Raw genomic sequence first — 22682 nt, 5'->3', positions numbered from 1 at the left:
GGGCTGAGAAAGATCTTGAGGCAAAAATTGTTGTAGGTTTATATGTGTACAGCAACATAGTCAGGAAAAAAGCAAATTGCAAGTCACCTGTAAAATGTTCCAAAATTCAAAATGTCATATGGCAAGAAACCAGATTTAACAATTGAAAGTTTACAGAGAAATTTCTTTAGTTATAAATACAATCAATAATAGTAATTTAAATATGGCAAAATGTCATGTATGAGGTTTGCAACCATATATACGTAACCCATCTAAACCCGTACACTGATTCAACTAGTCCCAAGCATGCTCAAACAGACTCATCTTAGCAGGTGATGAAGGCCATTCAATTCAGTTTATTCCTTCTCCTGTAGAAAGTTGTTTATGTGTTTGGCACAGTGTGATTATGCATTACTGTCTCAAAAACATTGGCTATAATGCTGCATAATGTAGTGGAGAATCCTATACCGATATTGCACATACCTTAAATTACTCTCAACATTCATGTGAGGTGTCTAATATCTGTAACTGATACTGGCCCAAAATCTCACTGATTTATGTCCCATTACGTACCAGAAAATTTCTACATCATTAATAAAGACAAGCTGAAGCCACTGAGCCAGGTTCTGTTCCAGGTGTTCCCTTGTTCACTTTATTAACATAGCACAGTATGAGGAATCTGTATTGTTGTTTGAAGTATGTGCTCAGAGGCCACACTAACAATGTGGATATGGCTGTGTACTGTCCAAGCTGACACATCCCTCCCAGTTGCCTCCTTTTAAGTGCAGGGTACCTGTAAGCCATAATTTGTAAGTAACTGTCATCAGGTGAAGCTGTTCACCACAAGTGACCACTACAAGGCAGGACTTCAGTGTTTTGTGTGGTACAATAGTGGCTGAAAGTTCAAATGACATCACTGTTGTGTACACCAATACAGGAGGCAATTTCCCATTCCGATAACATCTTTGTTATATGAAGTTACAATGTGTCTAAGCTTAAATTCACCCTTTGATTCAAGTGGACAGGCAGCCAGAACAGTGTATCATTCACAGCTGTTGACATGGTGTCCTCTACTCAACTGTGCTAAGAATGAGGGTTTATTTTCTCTTCCAGTAGACAGATGCCTGCATATAAATTTTTCCTGTAGTCACAAAGAGTGCTACTGAGAAAGATGTTTCTGGTAGAAAAAACACGAACTGTGCAAATCATGAGGGTGGTGCAAAAGATATTTTGGAAAATTTATGTAACTCATCAATATCCAATATAAAATAGTGCTAACTGCATAAGTATTCTCCTATAGTGCAGAGGCAGATAACATGAAGACACTGACAATGCAATAAAACAATTGTAGTCATCATAAGAAGTGCATAGTTGTCTGAAATGGATAACATCAATGAAATTTTTAAAAAAAATAAAAGTATTTGGACTGGTTGCAGTCTCCCTAAAAATCTTTTAAACCCTCTATTTTCTCCCTCCAATCTCTCACTATCCCACTTACTTGCATGTATTTGCTCACTATCTCTGCTCCATAATTTTACTGCCCTCTAGTCATGAACACTAATATCCATTACTTTCTGTTTTCAGATAAATGATTTTTTTCTTCCTAAACATGTAACCTTTTCCACCATAAGCTTCAGCTCCATAATGTTTAAAATGTGTTTTATCAATGACTGTCATTTATACGATAAAATGTGTAATACGTCAAACAGTAAGTACATAGTTTTTATACTGTTGGGACCAAAATGAGGGTTTAAGTCAAAGTGAATATGAAAGTACAAGTATGATTGTTTGCTAAGTTGTAATATCTAATATGAAACAATAGCAGAAGTCTAGCTATTTGCTCAACTAATCAGCCCCACAAAATACTAACTCCTAGAAATAACATTTCTTATAACTTTAGATGAAATCTTTTCAACACACTCCCTCCTATTCTCTCTTCATGAAAACTATCCACACCACCACGTCCAGCTCTCTTCGTCACTGAGCTCTTCTATTATAGTATTCAAGTTCTTTTTCTTTCTTTAAACCTCTGTCTCTACTTCTTCTTCCAATTTCTTAGCCCCTCCTTTTAGCTGTACGTGGTTTGTCCTTCTCAGAACTATTTTCATGGCATCCATACACTGACTTGATAAGTGTCATGCAGGGAGGAGTGTGAGGCAACAAGCCCTGTATCCTTCTTCTTTCTTTAAACCTCTGTCTCTACTTCTTCTTCCAATTTCTTAGCCCCTCCTTTTAGCTGTACGTGGTTTGTCCTTCTCAGAACTATTTTCATGGCATCCATACACTGACTTGATAAGTGTCATGCAGGGAGGAGTGTGAGGCAACAAGCCCTGTATCCTTCTCATAGAGGTGGGAGGCTATGCCAGTGTTCTGTGATTCTGTGAAAGCAGAACTGACATAATGGCCATATGGACTGTCGATCTTTCCCATGTTGTGAGAGCCAAATTTGAACCTTACAATGGGGCATGATAGTCTCTTTGTTTGTTTCAAAATAAGAAAAGGAAACAACAAGCAATGTAAAGCATAAAGCAAAGCAGAATACACAAAGCATTCTGTAACATCAACAGCACAATTTTTTACTGAGGTTGGTAGTATTGTAAATGCAGTAGCACAGGCCCCAGCTCTACTGGTATCTTACACAACCAACTATTAACACCCCCCCCCCCCCCCCCCCTCCCCCCACTCCAAACCTAAAACTGTTACATAAAATTGTCCACACATAATACCTACTACTCTGCATTTAAATATCCACTAAGTAAAATTAGTTCTTACATTGCTTCGAAAAGTAAATTTTGTTTACTCACTTTGTTTTCTATCTATATACCATCTAAAAGTGAATTTACACTTTTGTACCAAAAACATTTATGATTAATGTTGTTAAAGATTTTGCAAAGATAAATTACCTGTTACTAAATGTGTAAAGGAATACAATTATGATTTCAGTTTTAGTATAGCATAAATACTTCTAGTAACACATATATTTCTAAATGAAATCATATGTGCACTATGTACCAGATTGTACAGTTCTTCATTTCTGTTTTAACTACATAGCCACAAGAAATATGTATAATTAATACATTGTTATATTTAGTGTATGCATAAAATGCTACACCAGAATGAAAACATGAAAACAACTCTTTTTACATTTCATAAATTTTTTATATAGAATAGTAGTTTGTACATTCTTGTGACTAGGTAAGGTGCACAAGAAAATGTCACATTCAACTCACATTCAAAGGATCAGCAAGCTGGGTATAATATGGATTCCACATATATCCTCCTGCTACACATCTAGTGTTAAGAACTTTAACTGAAGCATCCACACCCACAGGATTTACATATATTGCCCAGTTGTGATTCCTTGTCTGCAAAAGGGATATTTGAATACCTTTTAAGAAACACAATTATACAACAAACAACACTATATTCAACATATAAATCAGTCATTTTGTCACTGAGTGTACTCCAAAATCATTTGAAATAATTAAGCAAGTCAGGTAGTAAACAATAACATTCATACATTCTAAGGAAGAAATTTGCTTAAAGCATGTTGTTTGGAAGTTGGTTTTGTTTAATCAGTTTGATTAAAGGTTTTCTGCAAATAATCTAAAAACTAAATGATTTCTGCTCACATATAGTTTTTAACAGCACAGACACTAATTCTTCCGTTTCACTCAGTTTGTACTGTACATATTTAAGCATTGCACAAGATATCATCTTCAGTTCTCTTAGACTCAGTGTCCTGAGCTACTTAACATTCTCACTAGTTAGACTTTTTACTCCAAATTATAATGGTAAGACAGTCGATTGTTTATTCCATTGATATCTACCTTATGTTCATGATGAATACTGCTCCATATATAGAAAACATTTGCAAAACAAATGCAGTTTTACCAACACTATTGCTAGCACAATGCACCATTATTTCCTTATGTGCTATTTCTGTAGCTTTTTGTGTGGCTATTCAAGAGTTTCTCTTGCCTAACTTAAGGACCTGTAGTAACTATTACAAATTTTTGTAAATACAACAGTCTCTGATTGCAAATATCTGTTTATTCAATTACTGCTTTCAATCATTATGATCACCTTCATATTGGTCTGTTTTCATGAAGTTAAAAGAGGAAGCAAATAAAGTATATAGCATCAAATGGCAGATAGATCGATTTAAAGCTGATTATAATAACTGAAACCAGTAACTGAATAAACAAATATTTGCAATTAGAGACTGTTGATGTAAATATTTCATAATGTTGGAACACTGTTGCCTTCATAGTAACTATGTCAACCATCATCAAGTAACCATTAAACATGGCAAGTTCCATTTATGACAATCAATTTTTTTTCACCTTCAATTGCAATTTAGAGTATTTTCCATTTCCATTTCAAGCAATTAGATTCATACTATACATCACTTGTGTACACAAGTTCATGAAAAGAAACATGTGTTCTATACAAATTTATCTGAAGCAGTAGGAGAGCATCACTAAAACACCAGAAAAGCAAAAAATATAACTATTCCAAACTTCAACCAAGCACATTGTTCTAATCAAAGTGTCAAGATCACATAATAAACAGATACATCATTACATAACATTATGCCAAAAGCACAACAGGATATTATAAAGACAACTTCAAGGAAAGTGTGACCTTAGCAGTACAAAGATAGTATGAGTAACCTTCAGCAGCCAGTTAATATCTTCAGATCTCATGGCTTTATTACGTACATCTCAGGGCTAAATGTCAAAAAATCTCAGATAATTTTCTGATTCTTCTAATGAAATGCTGTAAGTCTTAGCAGAGCTAAGAGTGACTGCATATCAAAGCTCTTGGTAGAAACATAGAAGACCCTTATTCCAAAAGCCACATAGGAGATGCAGACAAACAACAACAAAGAGGCAAAATACACTGGTGTCCAAAATTAAAGGAATATATGGAAATTTTTCAAGGTTGCACTTATTTTGCCACAAAACAGTTTAAACAGTTGATAAAAAGCAGAAAAAATGTAAACAATACAGAATGTAAACACATGCTACAAGGAAAACAGTAGACAAAAATGTTGTTTGTTTTATCCAACTTAAAATATTTTCATCCACATTCTGACAACTGGTTAGTGTGCGTAGTATAGGGTGTGACCACATCTGGCAGCAGTGCATGCCTAACGATGATGGGACATGCTGTGAATGATGTCATCAATCTCACACTGAGGCAATAGCGCCCATTCTTCCGGCAGAGCTGCTCGAAAGTCTTGGAGAGTAATCGATGGATACTGACATGATGCAGTTTGTCTCCCTAGTGCATCCCAGAAAAGCTCTACAGAATTCAAGTTGGGAGAGCAAGAGCAAGCTATGTTTTGCATGTAATATCTTCCGTTTTCAAGGAAACATCAACCACCTGTGCACTATGAGGCCAAGCATTATCATATATGAATACCAAGTCTAGGTTTACAGTACCTTGTAACAACTACACATGAGATCCAAAGATCTCGTCAAATACTTTACAGCAGTTAAAACTTGCCGATCCACCTGTTTAATTTCATAAAGAGGTGCTCGAATGGTCAACATATAATCATTGCCCATGTTATTAGGGGTTCTCCTCAATATCGTTTTTTTTTTCCACAATTTTTGGGTCCTGAAATCATGTTCCACTTTACCTCCAGATGGGAATCTGTTGAGAATCACTCTCCAGACCAAATCTGAGCTTATCTGTGAAAAGAACATTGGCCCACTATTCGACAATCCAGGTGGCATGTTGACAACACCACTGTAGACATTTCCTTCCGTGTAGACGCATCGTAGGTATACAGCAGGTCTCTGACAATAATGGCCATTCTGCCAAAGCTTTCTGTACACCATTTGCCTCAATACAATATGCCCAGTGGATGCTGTGGGATTAGATGCCAGGTGCCATGCAGTATTAAGAGGGTACTGCCATAACATTACAGTCAAATAATGGTTTTCTCTTTCTGATGCCACATATGTTTGGCCTTGCCATGTTCTTTGGGATACACTTTTGGTCTCTTTACCCTGTCCCCACAACCAAGAAACAACAGAACAGTACACACTGCTCCATTAAGACACATCAGTTTGTGACTGTCCTGCTTCCATTTTTTCTATGGCACTCCATTGCAGACAGTCTGGTTGGCAACTTCTCTGTACATACTGTACCATCTGTGTCTGTATACACAGCAATTGTGGATGTGGAACTACCCAGCAAACACTACCCTGTTTGATAGGTGCCCTGACATCACTGCCGGCGTGGTTGTCCATTGACTGGAATGTCATCTTCCATTTAGAACAAGATCGTACAGACATCTGTTATTGTATGATTATATCATGAATTAGACACAGGGAACCAGTTATTTTCTGCTGTTAAAAAAAAATAAAAAATGAAGAAGCAGGCATCACCATTGTCAATGTTTATAAACCACCTCAAATACGTTGGGCTGACAATATGTTAGAAGTACATCCACACCATGCAATATACACAGGTGATTTTAATAGTCACCCCACTGCCTGGAAATATCAAGAGTGAACAAAAATGATAACCTATTCTAATAATCTTAATTTCATTTTTGAGGCCAAAGAATGTAAGTCTTTCAAGTCAGCTGTTTAGAATATAGAATAGAATCCAGGCCTGTGCTTTGCCTCAGAGAACTCTCAAAACTGGCCAACTGTAGTTTCAAGGAGAGTTTTGGGCAATTTTCGGCACAGTCAAAACCATCCCATTGTGATCAAAGTTGGAATTCAAATCCCCATCATCCATTCTACACCAAAACCTAAGTGGAATTTTGGGAAGGCCCAATGGGATAAAGTCGTTTCATAGTGTGACACAGTCATCTGACAGATCCCTCCAAAAGGCAGCAGTTACCACAGATTTGTCAAAGCATTTACAATAACAGCTGAAATTCTTATACTCCTTCAATTCTGAAGAGAATATTTTATGGAGTGGAATGATGATACAGAGAGGCTTTGCCATGAGTTTCAGAATGGCAGAGACTGAAATAGCTGATGAGCTCCTCAACTGTCTAGGTGCATAACATCATAAAAATGCGAACAAACAACCAGTAACATGAACTTCAAAATTCAAGTGGGAAAACTTGAAACCTCCTCAAGAAACTAGGTGGCTCTAACTCACCTGTATACCCCCTTAAGATATATCAGCAACCCAAATTGCAGCATGAGTTGCAATGCTCTCTAAGCATTAAAAAAACAACTGAAAGTACGCCACCAAGCAACAGTAACTCATCCTATATACTCAGGGATGTTTACTGTTGATAATGTAGATAAAGCCTTATAAAAGATAAGCCTGGCAGAGCTATTGGATTTGATGGAATCTACCCCAAATTCCTTAAACACTCTGGAAAACAGACAAGAAAATAACTATGCCAATTTTCTCTGCCATCCTCCTAACAGGATATACCCTCAGGGTCTCAAGAAATTGAAAGACATCGCAATACAAATCATAGAATCTACCTGAAAGCTACCTTACACACTCCTAGAAAGAACGATTTTAGAGTGAATTTGCCTATTATTACCAGAACACATTACCAATGGACAGCTGAATTCGGACTGAATCACAATTGTCTCAACCATGTATTTAACCTAACAACATACACTGAGGCTGGGTTTGAGAAGTGATTGAGAACCTAAGTGGTGTATAACGACTTGACTGTGGCATGCAACGTGGTTTGGAGGGAAGGTCTTCTTTATAAACTTCTCAGTGCAGTACAATGTAGCCAAATAAAATTTTTAATAAATAATATGCTCTGTAAAAAGCCTTTCCAATTAATAACAGGAAATACTGAGAGTAAAATGAGACAAAAAAATAATGAGCTGGCTCAAGGCTCAGGGCTTGCCCTGTCCTGTTTAATCTGTATATTTCAGATATACCAAATAAGACATCTACAAAATTTATCTTGCCCTTTAACACCCTCAGTAACTACATAGAGGAAGGCAATAACATTTTATCAGAAGACCTTACTGTGCTAGGGAGATACTTTGCAACAAGAGACAAATTCAAAACAAGACCAAAACTGAGGTGTCATGCTTTCATCTCAATAACAAAAACAAGCATAACTAGGGCTCCAAGCATACTTCAGCAACAACTCAGTTTGCTATAATCTTTTCTCAAAATATTTAGGGATAACAATAGACTTACTTTATCTTTTAAAAAACATCTAGAAAATGCCACAGTAAAATTAAATACCAGGAACAACGTAACCCATAAATTGTACTTGAGAGGTGAATGCAAGCATCCACACAACGTCAGCACTTAATTTTGTGTACCTGGTTGCCAAATACTGCAGTCCAGAACAATTAGTGGCCATCTAAACACCACTCCCCTACCTTGACCTTATAGCTCCTCCTCATACTCACAGACAGGAAAGATTAATTGAGGAATACAACAAAATTTTAGCCAGTCTCCACCTTCCAATCCTTCCAATGTACAGTGACTTGGCTGATGCTGCTCTGCAGAGGCAAAAGTCTAGCTCTTGCCCATTACCAATAGCATAACTACCTTTAAGGGACAGTTGCAAAATCAATGACTTGTGAGAGAACATTCGGCAGTCCTGAAACCAGATCCAGTTCCACCTGTTATTGATCCTGTTTCACCACTACCAGGAATGGAAATACCTTAACCCATATGGAAAACTCTTAATAGAATAATAATTCATGTGGCATCTGCCGTGACTCATTCTATCAGCAGGGAATAACTAAATCACCTTCCTGCGACTGCAGAGTAATTTGTCAGGCTGTTCACCACATTGTCACTGAATGCCGCTTTACAGTATATTCAAGAGAAAAATGTGATTTCTTTTAAGCTTCAAACTCTAGGCCAAACTGGATTAATGGTCTCAATTTTAAAATTTAAATTTATATATACAATGGAACCTTGCATAGCAATCATAATTTGTTTCAGAAACTTACTTGTAGTGCAAAACACTTGTTAAATGATGCAACTTATTCCATCAAGTAATGTTAGATTCTTTTTTTTATTTTTTTTTTCATTCCATGCAGAAAAAGTACTAAAAGTTTTCCCTTATTTGCGCCATTTATTCAAAGAAAATTATACATACAGTATTATGTACTTTATTATTCATGATACATAACTAATTCTTTTTTACTAGGAACCTATATACAGTCATTTGGCTTTGCTGATGCTTCAACACTTGGTGAAAATGTGACACACCATTATCGCCAAATAAATTTGTAGCATGATAAGCTACTGCTTTATTGGGGTAATGATTTTCAATGTATGATACAGTTGATTCCCATGCTTTTAGCATTTCTCTTATTGTGCCAGAAGATTGCTGCTTTGCTGTGATCACTTCCTCCTCCTCCTCCTCTGAAGAACTCCTCTCCACAACTTCCTGCTTTGAAATATACTGCAACTCTATAAGCTCTTCAGTGGTCATTTCTTGGTGTTATCTCCCACAACTCATCAGTATCATTGTTTTCTACTTCTAGTCCATTGCTCTTGGCCAAAGACACAATCTTGTTGACTATAGGCTCCACAGGTACTGACTCAAACGCTTCAGAGTCAAATTCGACCAAGCACTCCAGCCAAAGCTTCTTCCAAGCAGAAGTGAGAGTTCTCTTGGTAATCTCTTCCTATGCCTTTTCTATCATTTTGATGCAGTGAACATTGTTGAAGTGATATTTCTATAACTCTGTGAGAGTGCGTTTGGTAGCTTCAGTGAACTTGAAGCAATGCTCAAAGAGCATTTTTGTGCAGAGCTTCTTACAACTAGAAATAATCTGCTGGTCAATAGGCTGGAGCAACAGAGTGGTGTTTGTAGGTTGAAATTGGATCTTGATTAATTGAAATTCTTCAAAAAGGCTGTCTTGTAGGCCTGGAAATGGGCAGGAGCATTTTCAATAACAAGCAAAACATGGAGTGTCAGGTTCATCTCATACAAATAGTTTTCTCACCGAAGGACCAAATATTTCATTGATCCAATCACAAAGAGATCATATCAAGCAAACTTTGTTGTTGAACCTCCACATAACATTTAACCTGACCTTCTTGGCTTTACACTTCTTAAGGCTCATATAGTTCTTGAATGGTAAGCAAGCAGTGGTTTTATTTTCAAATTGTCACTTGCATTAGTACAGAATAGCAGTGTGATACAGTCTTTCATTGGCTTGTGACTGTCTGATGCATCCTCCTTTGCTGTTGTAAAGGTATGCTTCAGAATATTTATCCAGAATAGACCCGTCTTGTCAGAATCTGCGAGCATCTTGAAGTTGCTGATAAAGTTCTTTTCTGCCTTTGTGGCGGAGCTGGCTGCTTCACTGTGTCCCACAACGCTAAGGATGCTGGTTTTTCTCTTAATCTTCTCAAACCTCCCACCACTTCCCTTAAACAGTCCTTTGGCTGTTCATGATCCTGGCATCTTCCTAACGAGGTCAGTGAAAATAATTCTCAGTTTTTGACAAATGATGTTCTTGTTAATAGTGCCACCTTGCAATTGCTTTTCATTTAACCATATAAGGAGCAACCTTTCAACATAATTCAGAATAAGAAACTATTGTTTACATACTCTTGTCACTCCCTTGAAGCATCTATCTCCTAAATCTTGCTCTTCTTCTTGAGGATAGTGCAAATAGTTGATGTAGACTGATTGTATGTGTGTGCTAAATCAGCAATGCTCACACAATGTTTCCATTTTTCAGTGATTTTACATTTCATTTCTATGGTCATTTTCTTTCTCTTATGGTCATCTTATTGAGCATTTATATTCAAGGACATTTCTAAAATTTGCACACAAAAAACGCTATGTGAACAAAAGTTTAGAAAACTGTATGATCACAAGCTAAAGATGGTAGCAAAAAGAGTGCTAAACCCAGACTTCAGTATATACTAAATATATATTGATGAAAGATTCTCCCCACCATGTGTGAATGGCTGGTGACATCACACTGAATTGCTGTCACTCATCATGCGGAACAATGCTTGTTGAGCGAGTCTTTTTTTGCAATTTATTTTGCTCATTATGTGAATCGTGCATAATGGAACATGCTTGTTAAGCGAGGTCCCACTGTACACTGTTTGTGTGTTCCATTTTTCCTTCTGATTACATTGTTTTATACCTATTATTTTTATATATTTACCAAATCCATGAAAACTGAACACTATCTAAATAAATAGTATGAGCAGAGTCAATGCAGAGCCCCATATGTAATTTATATTGAATATAATAAAACAGTACAGTATGTTACACATAGTTTCATGCAAGACAATAAATAAAAAAAATGTGACTGCCTTAAATGGAATAAACTGTGTTAATAATTACACAAAGACTGTGGACCATCCCACATCAAATAAACCCCTTTTTCATTATTATTATTATTTTTCTACAGCCGATTCAATGTCATAGGGAGAATGTCTGCACATATCATGTAGAGTTTACTATTAGAAACTGACACTAAAAACTGAAACCACATATTAAGCAGATTTGGGACCGATGACCTGGTTGTTTGGTCCCATCCCCTGAATCAACCAACCAACCACCAACCTAAGCAGATGTGAGAATGGAAATAACTGACTAGAAAAATAAATAATAAATGGGCCAATGGGCTACAGTGAACAAAAGGGATTGATATGACTTATTTTTGAGTGGAACAGCAGTTTCCGTAAGTTCAGACAGCTCTTGAAGAGGAATGGAAGTCTTTTATTAAATATTTTTGTCAAAAAAGTATCAACATTTTTAATAGTAGACTAAAACAAACAAACAAACAAACAAACAAACACACACACACACACACACACACACACACACACACACACACACACACACACACACAGATTGAGAACCTTGCATATGAACTGTATGACTGTTTATACTATTTTTTTTTGGACAATAGATCTCCATTAATATTATACATTATCAGATATTAATAGTCTAAAATAAATCTACGGTTTTAAATGATATTACGTACAACATTCCTATCATTTTTTCCAGGATGTCTCAGATTCACCTCAATCACTGTGTCACTTTTGCTGCCATCATTATATATCAGTTGGGTCTGAAACAAGAACACATAGAAATATATTGTTTCAAAATGTGATATAGTAAGAACAGCAAAGTTTATTGTTATGACATGTTCTTTTGGACACTATAGGGTATTTCTGAATGAACAAGGACTTGCATTTTCAAAATTATTTTGTTTGCTATATTGCAACATTTATATAGATGAAAGGGAAACTAAAAATGTTCATGAGTGTAAGTTCATATGAGACTAGCAAAGAATGTGGCTGTTTTCTTCAGATAAGTAAATAAAGAGAGTGGGAATATTTTACATTCAGGAGAAGCCAAAGTGCTGATTGTAGATGGCCAAAATGAATGTAGTTAAATGTATTCATTGTCATTTTCAGACTAAGCGTGGTAGAGTTCACCACTTCTAACAGTATCCTGATTAGAAGCAATAATTTCAGTAGTTTAAAAAGTGATGAATCACAATGAGGGGAAGATATGGTGTTACACACAACAATAATTATTTCTTGATATCCTTGTTGTTGATCACACCTATAAGAAACAGTTTGTTGGGATTATGTTTTTCTGTGATATAGTTTTCAAATGAGAAAATGTTTCATCTGAAGAAAGGTGAACATACATAGTTGCAAAAATGTTTGCAAAAAATATATGCTCTGAATGAGCATAAGGATTTGTGGCAGTTTCTAGTGCCCATTCACATCATGTCAACATATGATTCCTTACTGAGACATTTCCAGACCATCTGTTAGGGAGAAGTGCTCCTACGCCATGGCTTATCACCAGACTTAACTTAACTATACTTCTGTCTGTCAGTATTTGTTACAGAAAGAATGTATCCCACTAACTAGTCAGTACTGGAGTAAGTGTACTGGCATAAGCTGTCGACAGCACACTGGTCAGCAAAGGTGTACCTCGAAGATTAATAGCAGGTACTGGATAAAGCATGCCTATCACGAGAGAGGCCAGACAGACACCAACAAGCAATACGCTGCCAACGTCCTCTCAACTGCAATTATTTAGTCCACCGACATGGACTGGAGGGCCTCAGACACTAACTCACTAACTTAATATTCCAGCTGGCATCTGTAAGTTGATATCGCAGGTTACGATAGTACATAGTGACCAGAATTGTGACTATGGAAAGATTACTGATATTGTCTGTAGGAGGACTATTACTGATAAGCTTGTACCACAACACATTGACTCAATTCAAGATAAGTAAATACTTTACGTTGATGTAAATAAAGTACAGAATTAATCCAAATGTGCATTTGTGTTGTAGAAAGAGGGTACTGGCCACCCATAACAGCATTCTCACCCTTGCTTTCTTGCTACAAGACTCTACAGTGGTGACGAGGATACTACAGTGGCAATGAGGTTAATTCAGTGGCGACTGAAGTTAATCCATTTGGCTGAAGATTTTGCTTGCTTCTCTTGTGGTTAGCTTACAGGGGTGTTCGTGTTCAAGCATTCTTAATTGCTAATTTGTTGTTGTGTTCTTCCAAGTATTCCAGAAGGGGAGCCACAGAACTAACCACATTTCTCTTTTCAGAGGCTTTGCATGCTTTTTGATATAATGTATTTGTGTAAACCACGAATTCCCTGCTCCCTCCACCCCCTGCCCTTGCACCTCAGCCACAGACGACCAATGTGATGGATCTAATGTAAATTTTTCAGTTTCAAAACCAACAAACTGCTACCCTACTGATGACGATACAACGGCCACTGCTACACAAGCTGCGTTGGCCACACAACCAACCAGCCCAAGTGCCGCTGACCAGCATACTGATGTTCTGGCAATTTAGGGACACAGAAGAACAAAGGCTCGAAAGTGTGACTCAGTTCTAAGCACCTTGTCAAGTTCATTGTGTTCAAGATACTGCACACTTACAATACTTCCTTTCCATTACAGGGTCCCCAATATTCAGGTTAATACAAAAACTATTCCCAACTGCATCTCCTGACAATCTCAGCTATGACAATCTCTGCATTAGGTCAATACTATGACCAGCAAATACAAGTAGCTACAGCCAGATATCAGTTCTTTCACTTGCGGAGAAAGCTGTAACAGACATACTGCCAGTGGTACACAGAATTAATGGGCATGACTAGGAAGTGTAAATTTAAATGTAGTTGTGGCAACTTTTAGAACGATTTAATAATACGCAATGCAATAACATTCAGTGTCCCAGATAGTAGAATATGGGAACAGATCTTAAAGTACTCTGATCCATCACTTCCCCAAGTATTGCAAATCTTAGAGCAAGATGATTTGGGTGCCATAGCAGCCAATAATTTTGATCAGGTTCGGATTTGTCAGGTCAATTCGCCCGTTGCTCGTGACCATCCCAAGCAGCCACATCAAATAGTGCATGCAGACAGCCACGTAGATATGTAAACAGGCCTGTGAATTTAGTGAAGTCTTGGCCTAGATGTTTTGCTCACCATAAAAGACAGGATTGCCCATCCAATAATGCAACGTGTTACATGTGTGTGTGTGTGTGTGTGTGTGGGAGGGGGGGGGGGGGGGGGGGGGGGGGGGGAGACACACTGTGTTTTCAAAACTACAACACCTCCTGTGCAAAGACATTCTAACAAACTATTTGTATCATTAGGAATTGCTGGCCATCTACTGAACTTTCAATTAGACACACATACCTCAGTAACTTTGCTTAATTGTGTCACATATGAACAGTTAGGCTCACCATGTCTTTCTAAATCTAGAAAGCACATCAATGCTTACAACAGACAAGAAATTCCAGTGCCTGGACAGTGTAGCTTGCCCGCCACTTACAAATCTCACCCTAGGACAGTGATTTTTACTATGTGTAAATCAAGAGACAGTCAGAACATATTCGGTTTGGATGTGTTTGACTTGACTGGTCTTGGAATCCATGACAATGAACGTTCAGTGACTGCTTTTAATCCAAAAGTCATTGTAGCTAGCTCGCTTAAAGAATTTCTTGAACTACTTTCAGAAGGAATGGGAAAAGCTAATACCTTTCTAGCTCATGTTATATTGAAAGACAATGCACAGCCTAGGTTTTTCTGGGCCTGCCCCATTTCAATTGCTTTAAGAGACACGGTAGCCAGTAAATTGAAAGAATTGCAACATAATGGTGTAATTGCTCCTATTCAAGCTAGTCACTAGCCAATGGGCAAGTCATCGCATTTTTTGCCTAAGCCTTCAGGTCGCATTCACATTTGTGTTGACTTCAAGTCTACAGACAACTCACAGACAGTAGCTGACAATTATCCATTACCTCACCCTGAGGAACTCAAAGACAGGCTTGGTGCACGACATTACTTTCCTAAGATAGATTTGCATGGTGTCTACTGGCAAACTCCATTGGATGAAGAATCACAGAAAGTGTTTGTTGTAAATAGACACTTAGGACTGTTCAAATATTTGTGTTTGCCCTTCAGGAGTGCTTTCATACCCACAATTTTTCATTGGTACTTGGAACAGCTGATTTCAAAAATTCCATTTTGTTCAAACGACCTTGATGTTATTGTCGTCTCAGATCATACACCGGAGGAACATATCACCAATTTGTCAACACTTTGTGTGTTGTCAGAAGCAGGTTTCAAGTGTTGTCTTGAAAAGTGTGACTTTTTTAAAACTGAACTACAGTACTTCGGCCATATGACAAACAGTCAGGGTGTGCAGCCCCTCCAACACCATTTGTTTGCAATCTGTGACCTGACTGTTCCTCACAATTTGTCTTAACTGCAGTCAGTACTAGGCAACATTACAACTTCAATTGGTTTGTACTGAATGCCACTACAGATTGTCAAGACGCATTTCAGGAACTCAAAAATGCTTTTCTTAATGACAGATGATTGCTTGCCCTGTCCTGTTTAATCTGTATATTTCAGATATACCAAATAAGACATCTACAAAATTTATCTTGCCCTCTAACACCCTCAGTAACTACATAGAGGAAGGCAATAACATTTTATCAGAAGACCTTACTGTGCTAGGGAGATACTTTGCCAACAAGAGACAAATTCAAAACAAGACCAAAACTGAGGTGTCATGCTTTCATCTCAATAACAAAAACAAGCATAACTAGGGCTCCAAGCATACTTCAGCAACAACTCAGTTTGCTATAATCTTTTCTCAAAATATTTTGGGATAACAATAGACTTACTTTATCTTTCAAAAAACATCTAGAAAATGCCACAGTAAAATTAAATACCAGGAACAACATAACCCATAAATTGTACTTGAGAGGTGAATGCAAGCATCCACACAACGTCAGCACTTAATTTTGTGACAGATTAAAAGCCTTAGCAGTCCTTGTTTCACACATCGAAGCTAGTTCCTACATGCACTGCCCAAAAATTGCAACGTTGGTCTTTGTTGCTTTTGCAGTATCAATGTGAAACTGTGCAGACCTACAGCAAACATGGCAATGTAGACGTCCTATCTCACCTTCCAATTGGCCTGACTGATTCTGATGCCTCTGCCACATCTTGTTGCCAAATCGATGCACAGGGCTCTGAATTTATGGAATCTTTTCCCTTGCACTACAGAAAAAATTGCTCAGGACATAGAAGCAGATCCCGATCTCAAGATTTCGTTGCATTATATTTGCACGCCTTGGCCTTGTTCATAGAACAGTAATCAGAACTCAGTTGTGTGCCCATATTTTGCATGCTGTCATAACCTTTCAGTTCAACAGAGTGTGATTCTAGTTCAAAATGACTGTGGACAATCACATGTGCTTATTCCCAAAGTGTTGCAAAAGTGTGTGTTGCAATTGCTCCACCGAGGATTTTGGAGAATTGTTCACACTAAACAGTTAACGTGCCGGCACTGTACTTGGTGGGGCATGGACACCCATACTGAACAGATGACTTGAAAGTGTCACATTTGCATGGAAAACGCTCTGCCACTGACATTGGAATAAGACTCAATTGCTATGGCACTGAGTGCACATAGACTTTGCAGGACAATTTTTGAACAATCATTGACTCATAGTGGTAGACTCTTTTAGCAAGTTCCTATTTGTGGTGCCTATGGCTTCTACCACATCACGTAGCACCATTCAAGAATTGTCCTTCATATTTTGCATAGAATGTTTGCCAGAAGTACTTATGTTGCATAACGGACCACAGTTCACACCATGTGGTTTTGAACAGTTTTGTGAATGAAATGACATTTGTCTTCTCACAAGTGCTCCATTTCATCCCAGTTCAATGGAGAAGCAGAACACTTCGTATGCACTTTTAAACAACAGACGGCTAAGCTTTGCACCACCTACACACAGGAACAGGTGCTGCAACTCCTTCGTGCTCTCTATTGCTCCCACCTATGAGACGGACCATCACCAGCAGAACTTCTGCATGGCCACCGCCATCGGACGCTGCTACACTTGGTACACCCACTGCAGCATCCGGCACTGCCAATGATCCACACATATTGCTTTGTGCTACATGCTTTTGTTCTTTTTGGGGTTTATGGCAACCATGGGTGCTGGGAAACACATGTGATCCAGTAATGAATTAGCTCTTTCATGTACTTAATTGCAGGTCCCAATGGTTTGCAATGCCACCACCAAAACCAAATTCATGCATCATTTGCCCAATGATTCTGTTGCTTTTCTTCCAACAGATTCACGGCCTCATGGGACTGTGTGGCTTTCACAGCTGCCCACTGGTGCCACCAGAGAACCTCAGGAGGAGCGGAAGGATAATGTGCCCTGGCCCCCACCGTCCTCGCTCGCCTACCTGATGGACATGGACCCCACCGTTACCATCACTGTCATCACCCAAGGGCATGCCCTCAGGCATGGAAGTGTGCCTCGGCAGCAGTTTTCTGGAGGATGCTGCTGTTGCCTTGCAAGTCAGGAGTACACCATCTTCCACAGTCATGGTTCGCAGCTCGTCTCTAGGTCCAGCATCTTGCCTCCTTCCCCATCATAATTCTCATCTTCCCTATAAGACAATGATGTGGCATTTCAGGGGGGAGGAATACTGGCATAAGCTGTTGCCAGCACAATGGTTGGCAAAGATGTAGTGCGAAGTTCGATAGGTGCTGGTTCATGCATGCCTATCACAAGAGAGACACCAACAAGCATCACGCCGCCAACACCCTATCAACTGCAAGTATTAAGGCTGCTGTTGCTAACCAGAGGGCCTGAGTCACTAACTCGTCTCAATATTCCAGTGGCACCTATCAGTTCATATTGCAGGTTATGACAGTACACAGTGACCAGAACAGAAAACTATTGCAAGATTACTGATATTGTCACAACAGGAAAATTGAGGCTTGTACCACAACACATGGACTCTTTCAAGATAATAAAATACTTTAAGTTTATGTAAATAAAAAACCATATTAATCCATGTGTGCATTTGTGTTGTGGAAAGAGGATACCAACCACCCATAACAACATCCTCTCCCTTGCTCCCTTGGTATAAGACTCTACAGTCAGAATGACAGGTTGCGCAATAGGATATCATGTAATTTCCAGGTGTAACCATACCATAAATAACATGCATGTAAAGGTCTCCAGCTGTTCTGTAAGCATTCCTTTTCATCTACATGAACTCAAATACAATAAATGCATTAATTAATAGATAAAGAGTCCTCGTTGAAGAAAGATGATTTTCAGACACAATCTTTAAATTTTAGTACTGTAACTGTTAAAAATAGCACAATGTATGAATATTTATTTATCTTTGGGTAATAATATTTGTTTGATTGTGTTATAAAAGTCATTATGATAAACAATATATAGACCAGAGTTGGTACCATTCTGATATAACCATATGCAAATCCCAAGGGATGGTGAAATGATGCAATGGCTCTTAGTTCTCGAGCTTCTGAAGGGGAATAGCCACGTTCAATTGATGAACATGTCCACCTAGAAAAGAATAGCATAAAATGGAATCAATTAAAATTAAAATAAAATAAATAAAGGGCACTACATAACATACACTGGAAATACATAAGGGAATGAACATATTTAATTTATATTGTTGCCACTTCAACTTCTTATGCAGTTCCATACTAACAAAACAAAGGGAGAATAAGAAGAACAAGATATTCTACCTGTAGTGGTAATGCTGAATATGGGTTTACATAATAAAAGAACACACTAATAAGTAAGCATATTAAATATCACAGGGAGAAATATCAGCAGCTGGGTTACTTTAAATGTGAGTAGAATGATCATCTCTGGGAAATTGGTTTACCATACCAAAAAATTCCATATTGTACAGGGTATGCTGTTACGACAGTGATGTGGACTTGGAACCTTTAACATAAATATGGTAGTGAAAATAGTTAGGGGAATACAAATAATGGAAGAGTAAAGGTAATTAACCTGTCGTATACTCATTGCTGAGGCATTGTGCCATTGATAAAAAGTCTTGGTTGGCCTGGGTGGCCGAGCGGTTCTAGGCACTACAGTCTGGAACCGCGCAACCTCTATGGTCGCAGGTTCGAATCCTGCCTCGGGCATGGATGTGTGTGATGTCCTTAGGTTAGTTAGATTTAAGTAGTTCTAAGTTCTAGGGGACTGATGACCTCAGAAGTTAAGTCCCATAATGCTCAGAGCCATCTGAACTTTTTTTGAAAAAGTCTTGTTTAAGTGCACAGACAATTCTTGTTTATGTGCCTATCACTGACTAAATACTTGAACTGTTCAGTGAGTTTTTAGATTTACTCTTTCCAGTATTTATGAACCAAAACATAGAAATTCAAAGCACACTGACTTCCTTTGGCAGGATATTTCCACATTCTTTTATCAATTCTATTTTTGTCATTCATATTTTTTAGATTAGAATTACACTGTTAATAACCATGAAACAAAATTTCTTTATAGAAACAAGTTTCTTTAGCAAAATATCCAATATTTAAGATTTTATATAGGCCATGACACCTCAAAATTTTGTGAGGTAAAATTTGATAGCCCAAAGAAGCAGCATATATGACTGTAACATGTGTAAAATGGGACACTGTCACAAAGCAAAATACTCCCTTGGAGAGCTCTCTTGTAAACTTGTCAGAAACTTTCATTTATATGCTCAGTAACGGTTAGCCCCTTATGAGCATAATCTATCACTGCCACGTCATGGTAGTCCTAAAAAAACACTCAGGATCACTTTGCTCAATGATCAATTTATGTCTTCACCTTTTTTGCTGGAAGTGACTCCACATGTGTCCACTGTTTATTTTGCTCCTTTGTCTTTGGATCATAGTAATACAATCACCACTTGTCCATGGTAATTAGGCAGCCAAACATTGCATTGTTGTGCTCTACATTATACACCATTTTTGCAAAATATACTGAAACTGCAGTGTTCATCTTTGACACATTAATGGAAAAGGTGACATGATACCAGTGAAGTGCAAAACCCATCCAATCTGCATACTTACTCAATTATATTTACATATATAAGCAAACTTCTGGTACTTTCTTTGTGCCTGAGAAAAACATTCACCTCAAAAACTTGGGCATAAGAATTTAATGTAAAATTTAATAGGGTTTTTCATGCTGAAATGTATCAAAAGTTGGCATTTGTCACATTATATTGTGTCTTTTTTGTATGATGTGTGCCATGAAAAATGTATTATGTGCTACAGAATGATAATAATCAAAATTTTTGCTTCATACAATTTAAACATTTAATTGGATAAATACACTGTTGCAATAGGCAAGCTTTTGGAGCCAGTGGCTCCTTCTTCAGGCAGAATAGTTGAAGGGGAAGGAAGAATGGTAAAGGAAAAGGACTGGAGAGGTCTAGGAAAGGGGATAAATTTTGGGAAAGACACCCAGAACTGCAGGTCAGGGAAAAACTACCATACAGGATGAGAAGGGAAGACTTTCCTTCTCATCCCATATGGTAAGTCTCCCCTGAGCTGCGTTTCTAAGTGACTTTCCCAAACACATGCAAAATGTATGTTGGTGGCAATAGAATCGTTCTGCAGTCAGCTTCTGATCCCACTTCTCTAAATTTTCTCAATGTTGTTGTTGTGGTTTGATGCAGCTCTCCATGCTACTCTATCCTGTGCAAGATTCTTTATCTCCCAGTATCTACTTCTGCCTACATCCTTCTGAATCTGCTTAGTGTATTCATCTTTTGGTCTCCCTCTACAATACTAAATTGGTGATCCCTCGATGTCTCAGAACATGTCCTACCAACTACTCCCTTTTCTAGTCAAATTGTGCCACAAGCTCCTCTTCTCCCCAATTCTATTCAATACCTCCTCTTTAGTTACGTGATCTACCCATCTAATCTTCAGCATTCTTCTGTAGCACCACATTTTGAAAGCTTCTATTCTCTTCTTGTCTAACCCATTTATCGTCCACGTTTCACTTCCATACATGGCTACACTCCATACAAATACTTTCAGAAATGACTTCCTGACATTTAAATCTATATTCGATGATAACAAATTTGTCTTCTTCAGAAATGTTTTCCTTGCCATTGCCAGTCTACATTTTATATCCTCTCTACTTCAACCACCATCAGTTATTTTGCTCCCCAAATAGCAAAACTCCTTTACTACTTTAAGTGTCTCATTTCCTAATCTAATTCCCTCAGCATCACTCGACTTAATTTGACTACATTCCATTATCCTCATTTTGGTTTTGTTGATGTTCATCTTATATCCTCCTTTCAAGACACTGTCCATTCCATTCAACTGCTCTTCGAAGCCCTTTGCTGCCTCTGACAGAATTACAATGTCATTGGCGAACCTCAAAGTTTTTATTTCTTCTCCATGGATATTTATACCTACTCCCAACTTTTCTTTTGTTTCCTTTATTGCTTGCTCAATATACAGATTGAATAACATCAGGAATAGGCTACAACCCTGTCTCACTCCCTTCCCAACCACTGCTTCCCTTTTAATACCCCTCGACTCTTATAACTGCCATCCGCTTTCTGTACAAATTATAAATAGCCTTTCGCTCTCTGTATTTTACCCCCGCCACCTTCACAATTTGACAGAGAGTATTCCAATCAACATTGTCAAAAGTTTTCTCTAAGTCTACAAATGCTAGAAATGTAGGTTTGCCTTTCGTTAATCTTTCTTCTAAGATAAGTCGTAGGGACAGTATCGCCTCATGTGTTCCAACATTTCTACGGAATCCAAACTGATCTTCCCCGAGGTTGGCTTCTACCAGTTTTTCCATTCGTCTGTAAATAATTCGCATTAGTATTTTGCAGCTGTGACTTATTAAACTGATAGTTCGGTAATTTTCACAAATGTCAACACCTGCTTTCTTTGGGATTGGAATTATTATATTCTTCTTGAAGACTGAGGGTATTTCACCTGTCTCATACATCTTGCTCACCAGATGGTAGAGTTTTATCAGGACTGGCTCTCCCAAGGCTCTCAGTATTTGTAATGGAATGTTGTCTACTCCGGGGGCCTTGTTTCGACTCAGGTCTTTCAGTGCTCTGTCAAACTGTTCACGCGATATCATATCCCCCATTTCATCTTCATCTACATCCTCTTCCATTTCCATAATATTGTTCTCAAGTACATCACTCTTGTATAGACCCTCTGTATACTCCTTCCACCTTTCTGCTTTCCCTTCTTTGCTTAGAACTGGGTTTCCATCAAAGCTCTTGATATTCATGCAAATGGTTCTCCTTTCTCCAAAGGTCTCTTTAATTTTCCTGTAGGCAGGATCTATCTTACCCCTAGTGAGATAAGCTTCTACATCCTAACATTTGTCCT

The 22682-nt window shown here is 38.0% G+C and overlaps 1 protein-coding gene across 1 annotated transcript in view; it reads right to left on the bottom strand.

The window, feature by feature from the left end:
- The window catches only part of LOC126356110 (uncharacterized), a 221942-nt gene that overhangs the window by 26522 nt on the left and 172738 nt on the right, over positions 1-22682 (bottom strand). Inside the window, exons 12-14 of the mRNA XM_050006811.1 lie at positions 18741-18852; positions 11922-12008; positions 3210-3344 (exon numbers count right to left, since the gene is read on the bottom strand). Coding sequence (XP_049862768.1) covers positions 3210-3344; positions 11922-12008; positions 18741-18852 — 334 coding nt within the window. The remainder of the gene's footprint in view (positions 1-3209; positions 3345-11921; positions 12009-18740; positions 18853-22682) is intronic.

The sequence above is a fragment of the Schistocerca gregaria genome, chromosome 3 (genome assembly GCF_023897955.1).
Source record: "Schistocerca gregaria isolate iqSchGreg1 chromosome 3, iqSchGreg1.2, whole genome shotgun sequence".
Classification (NCBI taxonomy): Eukaryota; Metazoa; Arthropoda; class Insecta; order Orthoptera; family Acrididae; genus Schistocerca; species Schistocerca gregaria.
Note: the sequence above shows the minus strand (reverse complement) of the source record. Positions and strands in the feature narration are given on the sequence as shown.